Below are 22,519 nucleotides of genomic sequence, written 5' to 3' on the forward strand. Positions count from 1 at the left end.
GTGTAGGAGGAACAGTAGGATGGCTATTTCCAGCGTCCGCTCTTGAAATTCTAAGCGAGCATTTCCATGATTCGAAAGAAAAAGTTAATGCCTCCCCTTCCTTCCTTCCTTCCTCCCTCCCTCCCTACCCGCCTCTCTCACTCTGTTTCTCTCTGTTTCTGTATATATGTAGCCTGTACGAGGCAGGTTGTACCGACATCAATAACAATATAATACCGCGAAAACAAAGTACATAGAAATGTATATTCGAAGTCCGGGATTAATAAACAACCGATAAAGCGCCATTAACCGATGATGCTGTTTAACAGGCCGGGGATTCGATCCTCAATAAACAAGTGGATTACGCCAATGACTACACCAAAAAGTCAACAAAACAAAAACCCACAAACTAATGTTGTAGGAGTAGATGTTCTTGTTATTAATGCTTTAAAACTTACTGAAAATTTGCAAATAATCAGACCACAGTAGGAAGATAGGGGTTTTCACCACATATATCGCTTTTTTCTCAAGTGCATTGCTCTGCATGTGGTTGCTGATTTTGGCAAGTAAAGCCTCGGAATGTTTGCTGGTTGGATACTTCCAGTCATTAATGCCACATGCATAAAGTATATTCCAGACGTAGACCGCTCAGAAATGTGCCATAGTAGCATTTGCAGTGTTACGTAGGCTCTAGGGATTGGCGACATGTTCGTAAACCAATTGGCCTATATGAAATCGTAACAGGGTATAGCAAATATTAACAACGGAAATTGCAAACGACTGAGGTGAGCTAGCCTCACACAGGAATTCGCCACACATTTAGACCAATGAGGCTGTCTAATGTTGCGTTGCGTTTCGCAAACTTGATTTATGTTGTTATAACAGTTTTAATCACTCAGCTGGCTGTCATCAATTTAAAATGATGTACTATGATGTTTTAAATCAAATATCACACACAGCCTGGTACTTTGTAGGCACATATTTGGTTTAGGAGGTTAGCATTGTAGCTCGTTAATAATTTCCTTAAATTAATAAAAATGTCATAAATTTTGTCTTGGCGAACTTGTGGACCAAAAGGTAGGATACCATTAGTCAACGCTTCGAGCGTATTCAGTATGGCGCCCACATCATCACTCGTTACACATGCAAAAAAATATCAGTAATACGCTGAATATTTAACTACAACAATAAAATGAAACTAACGGGACGGGGCGGGGACGAACGAAATATGACAGTAACAGCCCCGATACCATTCAAAACAAATATTCAGCCAAAACTGCCGTACACGAAACCATCACCAATCAAAAAATTCAAAAAGGACGCCATTGGTATCCTGCTTTTCGCTTGACCAAAATCGTTCAAACGAAGACAGTAATACTAGTAACACTGTGCTGCAATTTTTGCTTGGCATACATAGCTCAAACGACGTTCATGATACCGATAACCCACATGTGGCAGAACTAAGTATTAACAAAACCTAATGAGACCAAAATAACAACACTGTGATACAACCACTACGAAATACTAAGCATAAACTTCAGCTACCAACACAAACCACAGAAATCATAAACTGCTCCACGCCCCCCCCCCCTCCCAGCCCCCACCCCAGCCCTTACACACACACACACACACACACACACACACACACACACACACGACTAGTGGATTTTTCAGCAAGATCCATACTTTGGACCATGCGAAAAGGCAAACAATTAACTTCTAAACCATTAACAACATGAGGAATTAAGTTTCCAAACCGAATACAAATTAGTTGCCAATAACTAACAACATTAACATAACTCACAGACAAGGCAACAAGAATGAACTCCCAAAACACTGAGTAACACACAGCACAAAGTCCAATGCCACACTAACATCACTTCCAAACAATTGAGAAAGATAAACATCCTAAAGTAGTGTACGCCACCGCTTACTGCAAAATGGCCATTTAAAACGTGCTATGCCTGAATGATGTCACACAACACTGTTAAGTCACAAGTCAAAGCTGATGGGTGTATCCCAGCTTTCGGTTGACCCCAAAAAATCTATTTTACTGAATTGGTTCTTTCAGAATCATTGTGTATCATTTCACGGGCACTGTGCTGTGCATTGCTTACATATTATGACTTAAATGGATACGGAACATATTTGTTTCATTTTATTTTTTCTTTAATATTCAGCCATGCAGCCAATTTTGCCATGTTGCATCAAAAATCAAATCTTTTTTTATTTGAAGCTAATATTCCATCAGCTCACATCCAGTACACATGTATTTACTTTTTTTTCATTCCGTTTTCATGTTCTGGGGATATAGTAACAGAAGATTTCAAAACACATGGCCATACAAGTGAGTCATGAAGTCCTAATTGTTCAAGTTGGTGATACAGTATACTGTTATGTGAACTTGCCTTCTGTTGCTTTTTACATTATGAAACTGGCTTTCGCATATCTAATTGTATGTGATGCTTAATTCCTCCACAAATAATTCATTTACAAATACACAGTGATAGAAAGTCTGATATTCTTTAGTGAAGTCACTTTTGGAAATAAGAAGGTAATATTTTAGTAATATTTTATTCCCCACTTATGTACCTTACTTTTCAGTGTAAGTCTGACTACTGGGCAACTGGATCAATGATTTAGATCCACCGATTTACTTACATAGGAAATACTTCGCAGATTTTCAGCAAAAAGGAAATGTTTGTTGCATTATTGTTTTTATTTGGTTGCGGCATTCAGAGGACAACATGCAAATTTCAGTTATTTATATAATGAAATTTTGTCTTTCCTTTTTACTCCAGTATTGCTTCATCTTTTCCCAATGATTCTTTTTCCTCTCCATGATATACTTTGAACCATTTCTCATTTTTTCTTTTATTATAAAATTCTTCCCATTATTTCTTCTTTTGTTACATTGTTTCAATGTAAGTTTTTCTTGATCTCTTGAATGCAGCTGACTGTAGACTCTTCGCCAAAGGCAGTTAGAAGATCTGTTTGGTTAATCTGTTGTCATCATTTATAAGCAAAAGACTAAATGTTGTCAATCTCCTTCATATTGCTGTTTGTTACATATACTGTCAGTTTATTATTATTACTGCTGTTATTTGTTTTTGTTACTATTATTTTTCCATCTTCACATTGACCAACTAGGATCACGTAACGTCAGCTTCTCTTTTTTCTTTGTTGTTTTTTATTTTTTCGTTGTGCCTACTCCTTAATATTTTTGTCTTTTCCTTTCTTCTGTCCATGTCATTTCTGAATTCTTATTTTTTTCTGGCTTGGAAATCTTCAAAATTTGTTATTTTATTTGTCATAAAATTTTTCTCTGTTATTTCAAATTCTTTGAAATTGTCTTTCCCATTCTTTATTATTGTGTTATTATTGTCATTATGTTTAGTGATGTTAGTGATCTGTTTTCAGTAAAATACTTTTGTGGAAAGCATGTTCTCTTAATAAGAAATTGTGTACATTGCTTGTTACAGATTCTTCTGGAAAACGAATTGAAGTGAAAAAGCCTGTGGTAGATCTAGATGGAGATGAAATGACACGTATAATATGGGCAAAAATTAAAGAAACGCTGATACTTCCATATCTGAAGGTGGGCACAAATAATCCAAATCCATAATAGTACTTTAAGAATGTGATACCAGTTCTCAATGTAATTAAACATTTCATCTGAAGAATCTGTTGAAAAAAGCGATTATCAAATTGCCTGTAGTGATTTATTCATATAATAAACATTACATTATATAATAATATTCCATAGGTCCTGCTTAGAGAATTATTTCTGGTATAGAAAATTATCACAGGTGTGTGTTTTATTTGAAATCAGTACAGTTGAAAGACTCCTTTATAAGAATATTGTAATTTAAAAATAGTAATATTTGTTACTTAAGTTGCTGCTTGCTGTTTCAGCCTTGATTTAGTTGTGACTCTTTTTATCTTATCTATGGTGCATTTATATTTATTTTCGAACAATGGATTTATTTCAGGTGGAGATATTGTACTATGATCTGGGATTGCCTCACAGAGATGCCACTAATGATCAAGTTACTATTGATGCAGCGCATGCTATTCTGAAGCACAATGTTGGAATCAAATGTGCTACTATTACCCCTGATGAGGAACGTGTCAAAGGTAATTAATATAAGCCTAATCTGTCTTCATCTCTACCAATAATAAAACTGTAGAACAGTCATATCTGTCTGTTTGTCTGTTTGAATACGCTGATCTCCAAAATTACTAGGGGGTCATTCCATGCCAAGTGGTCTAAACCTTCCCACCATCATGTCTCCAATTTTCGTCAAATTTTATCTGTAGCACTAGTCAAGTGCTAAATTAAGTTTCTCAAGATTTCAAGCCTCTAGCTGCAATACTTGCTGATCTAGACCCCCTTGTCTGAAGGGTAGTAAGTTCGCATGCGCGCGACATCAGACAAAATGCCATTTTTGGGGTCTCATAAAATTGAAACCAATTCATAAGAATGGTTAGTAAGATGAGACCCTGTACAGTTTTTTGTGCTGATTCAAACGAAATTAATTATAAGATTACTGATGCAAAATCCGGTCAAACAAGTCGACTCAAAGTGTACCCCTAATTCTGTCGTGACTTAATGCGACAAATTTTGACCAATATTCAGACTGCAATAATTTCCTTGCAGATAAAGATATGGACTTGAACTTTTTACCAAGTCTTATCTTTGTGCTGGACATAATACAGCTGGATTTCCAACTACCCAGGCTTTATAGTCGCCTTGCAAAATCTCTTCAAATTTGGCAGTGTCAGCGCAAATGGCTTTATTTACCAAAGTTCAAAGCCCATTACTACAAAATAGTCAGCCTGGATTTAATTGTGAATAGTATCATCTGAAAGAGAAAATTTTGCTCTACAAGATGGATATATTTTTCTTTTGCAACGCTTCCATTAAGTGCTTATTTACTCAGGTCAAAGTATCTTATATTTTGTGTGCGCAGTGCCCTGCGTTGGTCCATGATGGCTGAGCCATTACTGGTTATCACAATAAAACCAGCATCCCCATCGCCATAGGGGCCACGCCCGATAGCCATGCAGTAACAGCCACGGGTGGGTATCTTTACTGCAGGTTCCCAAGCCTGATTACAGGGTGTCTTTACCACAGGATCCCAAGCCTGATTGTGGGTTTCTTTATGCAGGTTCCCAAGCCTGTCTTCCTCAGTTACTTCATCATTCTGAAAGCATCGTTGATTTGCAAGAGAATGCTTTCAGGAAAACTGTATTGCCGACCAGATGATGTCACTGATGGAGCTGGAATAACACCAATGATAAGTTGTTCTGGAATCCAGCAAGTATCACGTCTTAAGGGCCAATAAAATGAACTTGCAGGACCATGAGGATGCATAAAGCTTATGAAAGCATCTTTCTGTTCGACTGAGATTTCAACGATGTTTCCAATCCACCATTTCTTTTCATAAATGCAAGCAACATACTGCCCAGGCTGAAGATCCATGACTTGAACTACTAGTTCAGCAGCACTAATTTTGGCCAAAAAAGATGTCGCATCATTTGAAACTCTACTGACCTGAATTGTCGTCATATCAATGGGCAAAAAATGGTGGTTTTCTCTTGTGCCAGCTAGAGTGTGCCCTTGCAGGAATCTTTCTTCTTGAGAAGCTTTTTCTTCTTCAACTTCCTCTTTGCTGATGAAAAAGAATTTGATTCCATTGATATTATCATTGCAGAAGTTGAAAAGATCTTTGGGTGTTAGAATCTGGTTTTCATATGGACGTTGCAAACTTGCTCTTGCTGCCAACCGTTTTGTTGTGCCTCCAATGCCATCACAAGGCGACTTTCCATGGCTTGTTCCAAAGAAATTCCATTCTGCTGTTATTTCAAAATCTTCTTTGTGATAGCATAAGTTGAGAAAATTCTTGAAATTCTTATATTGTGCAGCTGAACCATCACTGAAGTAGTGGATGTGGCTTATTTTGGAAAATTGCATCTTCAGGTAATTGATTACTTTTCCAATGTAAACATGGACAGTAATCGTATCGTGTCGAAGGCAGTCACTAATAACACAAAGATTCACACATTGCACCTCTTCGTTTTCACAGTAGTAGACTACAAATGGATGAACTGTTGCTTGACTGTTTTCCCAGTGAAAGCCTTGCACTGCATCTTGAACAATAAATGAATAGTTTTCAGCAAAATCCATTAGTATTATGAATTCGCCTTCTTTCAAATCAGTTTTGAGAGCTTTCAGGTGCTGGCTTTGATGCTTGGCAATGTAGTGATGACAAGACAGGTTCCAAATTTTTGCTGCAATATCTTCAACATACTCTTCTGTTGAAAGCTGCTTTGTTTCTAAAGTATCCCTGTCGGTATGAATCCATTGTTTGTACTCAATCGGTTCTTCAGGGTCATTATCTTCAAAATATGTTGCAATAACTGCTTCTACACCTTCTGGACCAGGGCAGTTTTCACAACGATGAAGCATACAATCCTTGTTTTCCAAGCTGCAAACAGCTTTGCTAAGAATTTCCTTGTAGTCTTCATTGATTGATGCACCAGTGAGCATAAGCTTGACATTTTGGTGTATTGTACAGACACAAACTGAGTGCATTCCAGCAGAGCCAACTGTAACACACCATTTTGGTCTAAGCTCGCAAAACTTTGAGAAGCCAATTTCTGGTCCATTTTGCTTCTGATAAGACACGTACATTTCCTTCAAATTGCAAAGCAACAACCGCTTTTGCTTGTACACCTTTGTTCCTGAAATTCTCACAGGCACACAGTCTTTCTTCCCTGGACAAAGTCTGCTGAATTCGTCATCTTGAAAAAAGTCATGTACTTTCTGGACAACTTCATCTGAAAGCTTCCTTCCTTGCCGATTTGCTGGAAAAGCTAGAACACCTTGCTCATTCTTCAGTTTTCTCGCTTGCTTTACCATTCTTTCTGATACATTAAATGCTGTTGTCGTATCTTTAATTGTCCAGCTTCTTGGAACCAAGGTCAATATTTGAACTTTTGTCCTACGATTTGACACTTTACATTTTTCTTTCAACTCTTCTATAAGATTATCAAGATCTGCACAATTACTGCATGGGCGACTTTTACTTGAACTTGGCTGTTCATCGTAATTGATTCCTACAGCAGCAGCAATTTGATTCCCAATTAAACTTTGTGCATCCAAGATCTTTCTTTTTGCATAGCTTGGCTTATCTCTTTTACTTAGTTGTCTTCTTTTCAATGGTGAAGCACCAATAAATGATAAACTTTTGTTGATGGCTGGTTCAGTTTCATCCGTTGTGAAATCTTGTTCAGATTGGGTTGATAGTGATGATGAATCTTCTAGCTTTTGGTTCAGTGCCGACATGCAGCGAGGGCAAAGCTTCTGACCAGGTTTTATATCAATCACTTCTTTTTTCTTTAACAGGCAAAGTTTGGCAGCTGTTTCATTATCAAGCAGTCTAAGTCCAGCTTTTACATTGTGATTCCTCTTCTTGAATGGATTGCAACATTTCTTTTGCATCGCTTGATATTCATGTAGGAAGAGGGCTTCATGGTGGAAGCAAATGATGGAATTTTCGTCAAGTTTGGCTTCTGAACGCGAAACAAGCAATTTCTGGTCACATTCTGTGAAATCACTAAACGCTTTGAATCCAGTCTTCTTAGCATAGAAGATAACATGGCACTTTGATGCAGCAGCATCTTTTCCAATTGAACAGGGGGCCAACGATTCTTCTTCTTCATTAACTTCTGACATCTCTCACTGGCCAATCACTGAATAAAACACGAATGAAATATCCAATTATATCAGTAATTCTAAGCGACTATTAAGATTCAAATTCCTAGAAATGAAGAAAAATTAGTGCATCGCGCATACAAAATATAACAACTTTGATGTGAGTTAATGAGTACTTAATGGTCGCGTTGCAAAAAAAACAAATGTCAGTCTTGTAGAGCAAGATTTTCTCTTTTAGGTGATACTATTCACAAGCAGATTCAGGCCAACTATTTTTTAGTAATTGGCTTGAAACTTTGGTAAATTTTACCGTTTGTGCTGACACTGCCTAATTTGAAGAGATACTGCAGGGCGACCATATGGCCTGGATCATTGCAAATCCGGCTGCATTATGTCTAGCACAAGCATGAAGCTTGGCCAAAAGTTCAAGTCCATATCTTCAACTGCAAGGAAATCATTGCAGTCTTAATATTGGTCAAAATTTGTCGCGTTGTGTCACGACAAATTTTGAAGTATACTTTGAGTCGAGTTATTTGACCGGGGTTTGCATGAGTAATGTTATAAATAATTTCGTTGGAATCAGCAAAAAAAACTGTACAGGGTCGCATCTTACTAACCATTCTTATGAATTAGTTTCGATTTTATTAGACTCCAAATATGACATTTTTTTTATGTTGCATGCACACGGACTAAGTACACTTCAGACAAGGGGGTCTAGATCAGCAGCTATTGCAGCTAGAGGCCTGAAATCTTGGGAAACTTACTTCAACACTTGACTAAAGCTACAGTTAAAATTTGACGAAAATTGGAGACCATGATGGTGGGAACTTTTTTCAGTTTTAGACCACTTGGTGTGGAATGACCCTAGGTGTATTTTCATGAGGCTTTCACATGTAACTTGAGCATAGCTTGGAACAGGATATACGATTACTTCATCAAAATTGGTGCAAGGGTACGTTATAATTAAAATTTTATGTGATACGAGGACACATATTTACTATTTAAAAAAACTGTTTACTCTTTGACGTTTCAACTGTGTCATATTTGTGAAAATGGTTTTATTGATTGATATTTTCTATGTAATATGATTCAACATTAAGAATACAATGCTTATAAAATCTTCAGCATGTTAATCCATATTTCCATACTGATAATATTAAACGAGAGAGTAATTCTAACTGTTATGTTTTCACAACTAAACTGTTGAGCTGACTGCAATAAAATTTGGTACGGAGATTCTGAGGAAGAACATTATTACATTTGTTGCACAACGTCCACGTTGTGTGATGTATAGTTACTTCAGTAGCACAGTGCATACAGAGTGATTAAAAAAAAAGTTATTTAATCACATGCTACAAATGAACGCCTCTTACATGATATGCTCAAAGTTTTGTCCTGTATCAAGACACATGTGACATTGATGCTGCACTGAATGGCTCACCCTCTCAGAGATACCTGGTGTATATCGAAGACATCCTGCTGCTGCAACAATCGTGCCCACTTCATCCTCCAGTGGTGTAACACATGTTTCATATACTGGGCCTTTCAGGTACCCCTACAGGAAAAAATAAAAAATAAAATAATAATAATAATAATAATAATAATAATAATAAAAAGGAAAACAAAGACAGAGGATGAGATGGTCAGATGAAGTTAATCGACACCTCATGTTCTGTTATTACCAAGCAACAAACCTAGGAACCAACACAACTGGATACAGATCACAAGTATACACAACATTTATTACCAGATACCCAGAATTAAAATTTTTAACAGAACAACGTCTAGCTGATCAGATTCGTGTAATAATAAAAAATAACAGGATACCCCAGTCAGAATTAGAAAACATCAAACAACAAGTACAACAAATACTGGAACAAAATAATGTGCAATTAGAAGAAGAAGAAAATACAGTAATGGACTCAAACATCCCAGAGCAAACAAACAAAGAACAACACGCATCAATTAAACAATCAGAGGAAAATGAAATTTTAAGACAGCCACCAGCACAAGCACAAATAGAACACGAAGTGACACACATGTTAGATATAGAAGAAAAATTTCAGTTGACATATATAGAATACAAAGACACAAATACAGACATTAGACCATTCTTGCATAGACCACCAAATAGCCCACAAGTCGAAACAACAACAAAAACTATCAACACAATCATACACAACAAAATAAATGAATACACAACTATGGAAGAGTTACAACTACTGGTTTATGTAGGAGCACTCACTACACTAAATATACACACTAGGCAGATATCAGAACCAACCAACACAGAAGAAACCCACAAAACCAGCATGGCAACACAGGCTACAGATCAGAATAGAAAAACTGAGAAAAGACATCGGACAGTTAACACAATTTATAAGAAATGAAATATCAGACAAAAAACGAAAAAGGTTAGGTAAAATCTCACAACAAGAAGCAATAGAGCAATTAGATGAAAAGAAGCAAAAATTACAAGCTTTGGCGAAACGACTTAGAAGATACAAAAAAAGTGAAAATAGAAGGAAACAAAACCAAACATTCAACACAAACCAAAAGAAATTTTACCAAACAATAGATAACACACACATAAAAATAGACAATCCACCAAACATAACAGACATGGAACACTTCTGGAGCAGCATATGGTCAAACCCGGTACAACATAACAGGCATGCACGGTGGATACAAGCAGAAACAGATACATACAAGATGATACCACAAATGCCTGAAGTGATAATTTTGCAACATGAAGTCACCCGAGCAATTAATTCTACGCACAATTGGAAAGCCCCTGGAAATGATAAAATAGCAAATTTCTGGCTAAAGAAGTTCACCTCAACACATTCACATCTAACTAAATTATTTAACAGTTACATTGCAGACCCATACATATTCCCTGATACACTTACACATGGAATAACTTATCTGAAACCTAAAGATCAAGCAGACACAGCAAACCCAGCTAAATATCGCCCCATAACATGCCTACCAACAATCTACAAAATATTAACTTCAGTCATTACACAGAAATTAATGACACATACAACACAGAACAAAATTATAAATGAAGAACAAAAAGGCTGCTGCAAAGGAGCGCGAGGATGTAAAGAGCAACTGATAATAGATGCAGAGGTGACATATCAAGCTAAAACTAAACAAAGGTCTCTACACTACGCATACATTGATTACCAAAAAGATTTTGATAGTGTACCCCACTCATGGTTACTACAAATATTGGAAATATACAAAGTAGACCCTAAATTGATACAGTTCCTAAACATAGTAATGAAAAACTGGAAAACCACACTTAATATCCAAACAAATTCAGATAATATCACATCACAGCCAATACAGATTAAGCGTGGAATATACCAAGGAGACTCATTAAGTCCTTTCTGGTTCTGCGTTGCTCTGAACCCACTATCCAGGATGCTAAATAATACAAATTATGGATACAATATTACTGGAACATACCCACACAAAATCACACATTTGCTATACATGGATGATCTAAAACTACTGGCAGCAACAAATCAACAACTCAACCAATTACTAAAGATAACAGAAGTATTCAGCAATGATATAAGTATGGCGTTTGGAATAGACAAATGTAAGAAAAATAGCATAGTCAAGGGAAAACACACTAAACAAGAAGATTACATATTGGATAACCACAGCGACTGCATAGAAGCGATGGAAAAAACGGATGCCTATAAATATCTAGGATACAGACAAAAAATAGGAATAGATAATACAAATATTAAAGAAGAACTAAAAGAAAAATATAGACAAAGACTAACAAAAATACTGAAAACAGAATTGACAGCAAGAAACAAGACCAAAGCTATAAATACTTATGCCATACCAATATTGACCTACTCATTTGGAGTAGTGAAATGGAGTAACACAGACCTAGAAGCACTCAATACACTTACACGATCACAATGCCATAAATATAGAATACATCACATACATTCAGCAACAGAAAGATTCAAATTAAGCAGAAAGGAAGGAGGAAGGGGATTTATCGATATAAAAAACCTACATTATAGACAGGTAGACAATTTAAGAAAATTCTTTATAGAACGAGCAGAAACTAGCAAAATACACAAAGCAATCACTCATATAAATACATCGGCTACACCACTACAATTTCATAACCACCTCTACAACCCGTTAGACCACATAACATCAACAGATACGAAGAAAGTAAATTGGAAAAAGAAAACACTTCATGGCAAGCACCCGTATCATCTAACACAGCCACACATCGATCAAGACGCATCCAACACATGGCTAAGAAAAGGCAATATATACAGTGAGACAGAAGGATTCATGATTGCAATACAGGATCAAACAATAAACACCAGGTATTACAGCAAGCATATTATTAAAGATCCCAATACCACAACAGATAAATGCATACTTTGTAAACAACAAATAGAAACAGTAGATCACATCACAAGCGGATGTACAATACTAGCAAATACAGAATACCCCAGAAGACATGACAATGTCGCAAAAATAATACATCAACAGCTTGCCTTACAACATAAACTTTTAAAACAACAAGTTCCTACATACAAGTATGCACCACAAAATGTACTGGAGAATGATGAATACAAATTATACTGGAACAGAACCATTATAACAGATAAAACAACGCCACATAACAAACCTGACATCATACTCACCAATAAAAAGAAGAAATTAACACAACTAATCGAAATATCCATACCCAATACAACAAATATACAAAAGAAAACAGGAGAAAAAATTGAAAAATACATCCAGCTGGCTGAGGAAGTCAAAGACATGTGGCATCAGGATAAAGTTGACATCATACCAATTATAGTATCAACTACAGGAGTCATACCACACAATATCCACCAGTACATCAATGCAATACAGCTACATCCAAACACATATATACAACTACAGAAATCCGTAATTATTGATACATGTTCAATTACCCGAAAGTTCCTAAATGCAATATAACACATACAGTACAGTTAATAGGAAGTGACGCTTGATCAAGGTCCGCGTCACTTTCCATTCTCAACCAGACTTAACGTCTGAGAAAGTAAAGAAATAATAATAATAATAATAATAATAATAATAATAATAAAAACTGGTTGGGAACAGATTGGGTGAGTGTGGTAGCCATGCAACTGGCCCACTGGGACCAATCCAGCAGCTGGGCAAGTTCACCTGTGTATTTGACCTCACATGTCTGCTGAAATGCGTGGGAGCTCCGTCATGCTGAAATTGAATGACAAGACAAATAAGCATGGGAACATCATTCAGCATGTCTGGCAGAAACTCTTGCAGGAATACTAGATATGTGTGATGATCAAGTGGGTCTGCAAGAATGCATGGCCCAATTAAACACTCTCCAATGATACCAGTTCGCATGTGACTTTAGCACCCTCTCAGGGCATTTGCCACTTTGGTTTCCTGCATGATTACTGATCCTTGTTGTATGCCCGTTGTGCCGTGTCAGTATGTAAAATTTTTTTTGAATCGCCATGTAGGTGAGCACCCCTGCCCACACATCTCCTCACAGTGGTGCACATGATGCCGTGGCTGTGGAGCATTGGGGGTTGGGAGGTGCACACACACCACTAGACGTGCTTGCCAGAACAAGTAGTAACTTGATGACAGCTGACATTATCACATGTACAACAGCTGACTCGCTCACTATCACTCATCACAATAAAACTACTGATAAGTGAACACAGCCATGGGTAACAGCTAGTTACTAGTGTAATGTCATAGTGATAAAATGCTTAAACTTCAATGAAGAATGTATGGTTGACTGATGCTACATTTATACAGATTGGTTAAGTCTGGCACACACTGGCTTTTGCCAATAAGACATTAAAAAATTTAGAATTCTGATCAAATTGTGTGTCTACTAAGTATCTTCTCAGTTGTGTGACTCAATTCGTGATTTACTGTCAGAAAGGTTGCAGTTGGTAGTAACTGACGGAAAGTCATCAAATAAAACAGAAGTAATATCTGATGTTCCCCAGTGAATAGTTTGTTCCTTATCTATATAAATGATTTAGGAGATAATTTGAGAAGCTGCTGATGCTGTCATTTACTGTTTTGTAAAGTCGTCAGATGATCAAAACCAGTTGCAAAATGATTTAAGCAAGATACCTGTGTGGTGTGAAAAGTGACAGTTGACTCTAAATAATGAAAAGTGACAACTCTGCCAGATGAATATCAAAAGAATTCAGCTACATTTTGGTTACGCAATAAATGACACAAATTTAAAGCCTGTGAATTCAACTAAATACATAGGGATTAAAATCATGCATAACTTAAATTGGATCAATCACATAGATAATGCTGTGGGGAAAGTCACTTACATAATGTTGTGGGGAAAGGAATTGAAAGACTTCGATTTATTTGCATAACACTTAGAAAATACAACAGCTCTACTTAAGAGGCTGCCTATACTACACTTGCCCTTGTTCTTCTGGAGTATTGCTGTGTGGTGTGGTGTCCGAAGGATGTCGAAAAAATTCAAAGAATGACAGCTCATTTTGTTTAATTTTGAAATAGGGTATGATATGTGAGTTAAGGTGGCAGTCATTAAAACAAGACCATTTTGTTGTGGCAGGGTCTTCTTGTGAAATTTCTATCACCAACTTTCTACTTTGAATGCGAATATATATATTTTTTTGGCACACACCTGCATAGGGAGAAATGATTGTCATAATAAAATAATAGAAATCAGAGCTCACAAGCAGAGATTTAAGTGTTTGTTTTACTCCCGCACTGTTTGAGGGTGGAGTAGTAGAGAAATAGCTTAAAAGTGGTTCGATGAATCCTCTGCCAGACACTTAATTGTGAATTGCAGAGGAATTGTGTGGATGTGGATGAAAGATGTTGCTGTAAACAGTTTAGATAACAATTCTATAAAGATTGTACTTGCATACCTATTTTACATCAGTAAATGTGTTAGAACTACAGAATACCATGATATAAATAGCTCTACACTGATGTACACTTCTCATTGCAGGAGACACTTTAATTCTTCAACAATCGAATTATGCTACTGAGCTCACGGATTGAATAAAAACTAATGTTCCACTAAAATTATTCTTTGATTGTGACTCCATCTTGTTGTAAAGCCCTTAAATAGTTTGACAACAAATATTTCAGTGATGTGGCCAGCTACCCCTGTCAGGAACTTGGAAACTTCTTGTTAGTGATCAGCTGTATGAATTATTCTTTATTCTTTACTGGTTTGGGTCTCGGGGACCATTGTCACAGGAAGAAAAAGCAGTACATCAGGTGGATAAGCAATTTTTTTTCCTTTAAATGAATTTAAAGTCCTCAAAGTTATGAGATGTTTAATTAACTATATGTAATACACTGTGATCCTAAACAGCATAAAAAGGCCTCACACTAACTCACAACAAAGTATGAAAGAAATAGGGTGAGTACTGATCCCATTTAACTGAGATCAGTCCTCAAGCTGTTTATTTCGTACTCATTTGTGAGTTATTGTGAGGCCACTTATATGCTGTTTAGATTCATGGTGTATTATTCATGGTTAAATAAACATATTGTAATTTTGTTGACTTTGAATTCATCTAAAGAAGAGATGAGTTACTTGTCTATCTGACTCGCTGCTTTTTCCTGCTGTGACCAAAATGGGTGAAGAATAAAGTATTACTCATACAGTTCTTAAAGTTTGGTAACTGTTGCCATTTGACTTCATGAAGATAACACTGTATTACATTGTAGGAGAATTGTTCTGAAACTAGTTCCAGCTGTGGAACAGTGTCCACATACAACTAATGTTCTAATTAACGGACATTTACTGTCCCAAAAAAGCTGTTTAGTTGTTTTCCACTTAGTGTTATAATATCAGTTATTATTACTCAGTTCAAAGAACATCACAAAACTGCTACCGTGTATTTGTTTATGGACAGCCAGTTGTGAAACAACCATGTTAAAGTCATGGATGCCATTACATCAGGTTCAAAGAAAGTTCCTTGCAGTTAAGTACATGATTATTATCTGCTGCAGTGTCTGTCTCACATGCTTCCATTATCTTATAATTTTTTCTGTTAGTAACTAAGTGCATAACTTGAGTGTCCATCGCACTATTCAGTGTACTGCCTCACTGAAGTCTGATCATAAACCCATGTGGGTGTGGCTCAAATGGTTCAAATGGCTCTGAGCACTATGGGACTCAACTACTGAGGTCATTAGTCCCCTAGAACTTAGAACTAGTTAAACCTAACTAACCTAAGGACATCACAAACATCCATGCCCGAGGCAGGATTCGAACCTGCGACCGTAGCGGTCTTGCGGTTCCAGACTGCAGCGCCTTTAACCGCACGGCCACTTCGGCCGGCTCATGTGGGTGTCAGAGGTCCTCAAATAATGGATGAAATCCAAACGTACAACTTAAATTGAGAATAAGAAAACCTACTACAGCAGCTAGACCCCACTTTTGAGATATTTCAGTTGACTCTGTCTCAATTTCTCCAGTTGGGATAAGGAAGTAATTATTTATTGTAAAGGTTTCATCACTTAATGACAGTGACTTCTAGTGCACTGTTAGTAATCAGATTGCAAGCTGAATGCTCACTCTTCCTTTTCCATATTAACATGTAATGAACCTCAGAATAATAATAATTTTTGTTTCAGAATTCAATTTGAAGAAAATGTGGCTCAGTCCAAATGGAACAATCCGTAACATTCTGGGTGGAACAGTTTTCCGTGAACCAATAATTTGCAAGACAATTCCACGGATAGTTCCAGGTTGGAAAAATGCCATTGTGATTGGCAGACATGCTCATGGTGACCAGTACAAAGCAAAAGACTTCGTTGTGTCCAAACCAGGAACAGTAAGTTACTTTCTGTAATCTTGGTATTACAGACATACCTTCACAGCAAGTGACAATGATTATTTTGGAAACTGCTTCCTGTAACATATCTGTAAGAGCTTTTTTATGACATTTCATAAACAAGTTCCAAATAATCAAACTGTCGGTATTCTTCTAAAACCTGTCACATTTAATATGAATCAAAGGGGAAAGCTGATGAATAAATGTTATAAAACTGCTGAACAGTTTGGGAACAAATTAATTTAGCAAATTATGCAGCCTAATGACAACACCACAAGTTTTCAATAAGTCACTGTAATCTAACCCACATGGCCGATGCATGAATAACATAAAAGCAATGTTCAAACTCAATGAATTAAACCACAGGGCCAAATTCAAAATGGTTTAACTGAAAATTGAATATAAATAAAGTAATATTCTGATTTATGTAATGACATGTTGGTACATTAGACAGAACATTTTGTTTTTTTGTTTTCTTAGAAGAAGTACTAAATTTGCCACTGAATGAGGCGGTGCAGTGGTTAGCATACTGGACTTGCATTCAGGAACATGTCGGTTCGAATCTCCATCTGATCATCACGATTTTGGTTTTCCGTGAAAACTTACGGCAAATGCCAGCATGGTTCCTTCGAAAAGGGCATAGCTGATTCCATCCTTTCCTAATCCGAGCTTGTGCTCTGTCTCTAATGACATAGCTGCTGACAGGCCGTTAAAGACTGATCTTGCTTCCTTCCTTCAGTAAATTTGTCACTCATTTTCAGGTATTTTCAAATCTGCAATCAAGTAATTAACTTCACAACAGCCTAACCACACACAGTCACCCATAAGTATATGTGTCTACCAGGGGATAATTTCATCTTTTAAGAAGCTTGAAATGACTGGTGGACACTTCGTGTCCAGGACATGCCTTATGTCACTCCTTTGTTAGGCCTAGACTTCAAATAATGCAGGAAATCAGTTTCAGATGTACAAGATAAGAGCTGGTCATGGGAATTAGTAGCAGTGGCAGAAGACTATATTGACATATGCCATGCATCTCAATGGAGCTGTATTCAACACCTATGATATATATATATATATATATATATATATATATATATATATATATATATATATACACAAGCAGACATATTTAAATATGTGTGCTTGTGTCTGTATATGTGTGGATGGATATATATCTGTGTGTGTGTGTGTGTGTGTGTGTACCCGTCCTTTTTCCCCCCTAAGGTAATTCTTTCCGCTCCCGAGATTTGGAATGACTCCTTACCCTCTCCCTTAAAACCCACATCCTTTCGTCTTTCCCTCTCCCTCCCTCTTTCCTGATGAGGCAACAGTTTGTTGCGAAAGCTTGAATTTTGTGTGTATGTTTGTGTTTGTTTGTGTGTCTATCGACGTGCCAGCGCTTTCGTTTGGTAAGTCACATCATCTTTATATATATATATATATATATATATATATATATATATATATATATATATATATATATATAAACAGAGGGAAACATTCCACGTAGGAGATATATATATATATATATATATATATATATATATATATATATATATAAAAACAAAGGTGATGAGACTTACCAAACAAAAGCGCTGGCGGGTCGATAGACACACAAACATACACACAAAATTCAAGCTTTAGCAACAAACGGTTGCTTCATCAGGAAAAAGGGAAGGAGAGGGAAAGACGAAAGGATGTGGGTTTTAAGGGAGAGGGTAAGGAGTCATTCCAATCCCGGGAGCGGAAAGACTTACCTTGGGGGGAAAAAAGGACAGGTATACAGTAGCGCGCGCGCGCGCGCCCACACACACACACACAAGCAGACATTTGTAAAGGCAAGGAGTTTGGGCAGAGATGTCAGTCGAGGCGGAAGTAAAGAGGCAAAGATGTTGTTGAAAGACAGGTGAGGTATGAGCAGCGGCAACTTGAAATTAGCGGAGGTTGAGGCGTGGCGGATAACGAGAAGAGAGGATATCCTGAAGGGCAAGTTCCCATCTCCGGAGTTCTGACAGTTTGGTGTTAGTGGGAAGTATCCAGATAACCCGGATGGTGTAACACTGTGCCAAGATGTGCTGGCCGTGCACCAAGGCATGTTTAGTCACAGGGTGGTCCTCTTTACCAACAAACACTGTCTGCCTGTGTCCATTCATGCGAATGGACAGTTTGTTGCTGGTCATTTCCACATAGAAAGCTTCACAATGTAGGCAGGTCAGTTGGTAGATCACGTGGGTGCTTTCACATGTGGCTCTGCCTTTGATCGTGTACACCTTCCGGGTTACAGGACGGGAGTAGGTGGTGGTGGGAGGGTGCATGGGACAGGTTTTACACCAGGGGCGGTTACAAGGGTAGGAGCCAGAGGGTAGGGAAGGTGGTTTGGGGATTTCATAGGGATGAACTAAGAGGTTACGAAGGTTAGGTGTGACGGCGGAAAGACACTCTTGGTGGAGTGGGGAGGATTTCATGAATGATCGATCTCATTTCAGGGCAGGATTTGAGGAAGTCGTATCCCTGCTAGAGAGCCACATTCAGATTCTGATCCAGTCCCAGAAGTATCCTGTCACAAGTGGGGCACTTTTGTGGTTCTTCTGTGGGAGGTTCTGGGTTTGAAGGGATGAGGAAGCTGAACATTCGACAGATGGAGGTCAACGTCAAGGAAAGTGGCATGGGATTTAGAGTAGGACCAGGTGAATCTGATGGAACCAAAGGAGTTGAGGTTGGAGAGGAAATTCTGGAGTTGTTCTTCACTGTGAGTCCAGATCATGAAGATGTCATCAATAAATCTGTACCAAACTTTGGGTTTGCAGGCCTGGGTAACCAAGAAGGCTTCCTCTAAGCGACCCATGAATAGGTTGGCGTACAAGGGGGCCATCCTGGTACCCATGGCTGTTCCCTTTAATTGTTGGTATGTCTGGCCCTCAAAAGTGAAGAAGTTGTGGGTCAGGATGAAGCTGGCTAAGGTAATGAGGAAAGAGGTTTTAGGTAGGGTGGCAGGTGATCAGTGTGAAAGGAAGTGCTCCATCGCAGCGAGGCCCTGAACGTGCGGGATATTTGTGTATAAGGAAGTGGCATCAATGGTTACAAGGGTGGTTTCCGGGGGTAACAGATTGGGTAAGGATTCTAGGCGTTCGAGAAAGTGGTTGGTGTCTTTGATGAAGGATGGGAGACTGATGGGAGACTGCATGTAATGGGTTGAAGGTGTTGATCTACGTAGGCAGAGATACGTTCTGTGGGGGCTTGGTAACCAGCTACAATGGGGCGGCCGGGATGATTGGGTTTGTGAATTTTAGGAAGCAGGTAGAGGGTAGGGGTGCGGAGTCTCAGTGGGGTCAGGAGATTGATGGAGTCAGGTGAAAGGTTTTGTAGGGGGCCTAAGGTTCTGAGGATTCCTTGAAGCTCCGCCTGGACATCAGGAATGGGATTACCTCGGCAAACTTTGTATGTGGTGTTGTCTGGAAGCTGACGCAGTCCCTCAGCCACATACTCCCGACGATCAAGTACCACGGTCATGGAACCCTTGTCCGCCGGAAGAATGATGATGGAACGGTCAGCCTTCAGATCATGCATCCGGCGGACAAGGGTTCCACGACAGTGGTACTTGATCGTCGGGAGTGTGTGGCTGAGGGACTGCGCTCCCGGGATTGGAATGACTCCTTACCCTCTCCCTTAAAACCCACATCCTTTCGTTTTTCCCTCTCCTTCCCTCTTTCCTGATGAAGCAACTGTTGGTTGCGAAAGCTTGAATTTTGTGTGTATGTTTGTGTTTGATTGTGTGTCTATCGACCTGCCAGCGCTTTCGTTTGGTAAGTCGCATCATCTTTGGCATCCCGAAATAACTACTGTGACATACATACATTTGAACCTGTTCACTATATTAGTCTCTTGGTCTCTCTATACAATCCAACAATCCAACACCCCTCCCACACACACGCTTCCCACCTGTACTAAATTGATGATTCCTCTGATTGTATTCCATCAACTGATCCCTTCTTCCACTTTCAGTCAACTTGTTCCCTAAATTTCGTGTCTCCAAAATTTGTTTCTGTACCTCCTCATTAGGTACATGATTTATCCATCTGATCTTGAGCATTCTTCTGTAGCATACATTTCAAAAGTCTCTACTCTCTTCTCTTCTGAATTGCTTGTGGTCCATGTTTCATTTCCATACAAGGCTACACTCTAGATAAATATATTCAGAAAAGACTTCTTAATAAATCTATGTTTGATGTTAACAAACTTCTCTTCTTCAGAAACGCTTTCCTTGCAATTGTCAGGCTATATTTTATATCTTCCCTAGTTTGACTGTCATCATTTATTTTGCTGCCCAAATAGCATAACCCATTTACTGATATCAGTGTATCACTTCCTGATCTGTATAGTTTCCTCAGCATTGCTTAATTTAATTAGACTACATTCCATTACCCTTGTTTTGCTTTTGTTCATGTTCATCTTACATCTCCCTTTCAAGACACTGTCCATTACGTTCAGTTGCTCTTCCAAGTCCTTTGGTGTCTCTCATAGAATTACAATGTTGTCAGTAAACCTCAAAGTTTTATTTTTTCTCCCTGAACTTTAACGCCTTCTCCAAATTTTTCTTTGGTTTCCCTTACTATCACTTATTGTACTGATTAACATTGGGGATAGCCTTAGAACACTGTCCCACTCCCTTCTGAACCACTCATTGCATTTCATGCCCTTCAAACCTTATAGCTGCTGTGTGGTTTTCGTGTGAGTTCTTTGTGACCTTTTGCTCCTTCTGTGTGTGTGTGTGTGTGTGTGTGTGTGTGTGTGTGTGTGTGTTGTCTATTGTTGAAGGCCTTAATGGCTGAAAGCTTTAATTGTGAGAGTCTTTTTATTGTGCCTATCTGCGACTCAGTATCTCCGCTATATGGTGAGTAGCAACTTTCCTTTTCATAGTATTGTTACAGTCCAACCATGGATTTTCCATTGATTGACTTTTGCTCCTTGTATTTTATCTCGGCTACTATCAGAATTTCAAAGAGTGTTTGCAGGCCACATTGTCAAAATCTTCTGAGTCCACAAATGCTATAAGCGTAGGTTTGTCTTTGTTAAACCCATCTTCTAATAGAAGTTGTAGGGTCAATATTGCCTCCCATGTTTTTGGCTCTCCCAAGAAGATCGTAGTTCTGAGGGAACATCCTATACTCCAGGGGCCTTGGTTTGGTTTATGTCTTTCATTACTCTGTCAAATTCTTCTCTCATTATCACATCTCCCATATCATCATCATCATAATCATCATCATCATCTTCTTCTTCTTCTCTTGTTTAGCCACTTTGCATGTACCTTTGACCTTCTGTCTTTCAGCTCTCCCTGCCTTGCTTACTAGTGGTTTTCCATCTGAGCTCTTGATATTTATACAGCTGTTTCTCTTTTCTTCAAAGGCCTTTTCAGTTTTCCAACACACAGTCCCTATTTTTCCTCCAGTTTCACCTGCTTCGGTAGACTTGCATTTGTCCTCTAGCGATTGCTGCTTAGCCATTTCGCACTTTCTGTCAATCTCGTTTTTTTTAGATGTCTGTATTCCCCTCTGTCTGCTTCATTTGTTGCATTTTTATGTTTCCTCTTTTCATAAATGAAATTCAATATCTCCTGTAATATCAAAGGATTTGTGGTGATCCTTGTATTTGTATCGATGTGATCTCTGCTGCCTTCACTATTTCACCTCTCACAGTCACGCATTCCTTCTGTTATATTCCTTTCCCCCATATCAGTCATTTGCTTTGTAAGGCTCAACATGAAAATGTGTACAACCTCAAACAGCAGAAACTCCAGGTAGTAATATCAACAATGTAGGAAAAGACAGATTGCTACTTACCATAAAGAAGACACATCAATATAATTGCGGTAGGTTTCCGTGGCCAGAGTGTCGACATAAAAGTTTTCTGGGTATGGTACTGCATCATAATGTATAAAACT

General features: G+C 38.1%; 1 protein-coding gene across 1 annotated transcript in view; it reads left to right on the plus strand.

The window, feature by feature from the left end:
* Nucleotides 1–22,519, plus strand: part of LOC126235926 (isocitrate dehydrogenase [NADP], mitochondrial-like) — a 143,154-nt gene that overhangs the window by 83,251 nt on the left and 37,384 nt on the right. The window contains exons 2-4 of the mRNA XM_049944888.1: nt 3,462–3,577; nt 3,972–4,116; nt 16,379–16,578. Of these exons, the coding sequence (XP_049800845.1) occupies nt 3,462–3,577; nt 3,972–4,116; nt 16,379–16,578 (461 nt within the window). The remainder of the gene's footprint in view (nt 1–3,461; nt 3,578–3,971; nt 4,117–16,378; nt 16,579–22,519) is intronic.

The sequence above is a fragment of the Schistocerca nitens genome, chromosome 2 (assembly GCF_023898315.1).
Source record: "Schistocerca nitens isolate TAMUIC-IGC-003100 chromosome 2, iqSchNite1.1, whole genome shotgun sequence".
Taxonomy (NCBI): Eukaryota; Metazoa; Arthropoda; class Insecta; order Orthoptera; family Acrididae; genus Schistocerca; species Schistocerca nitens.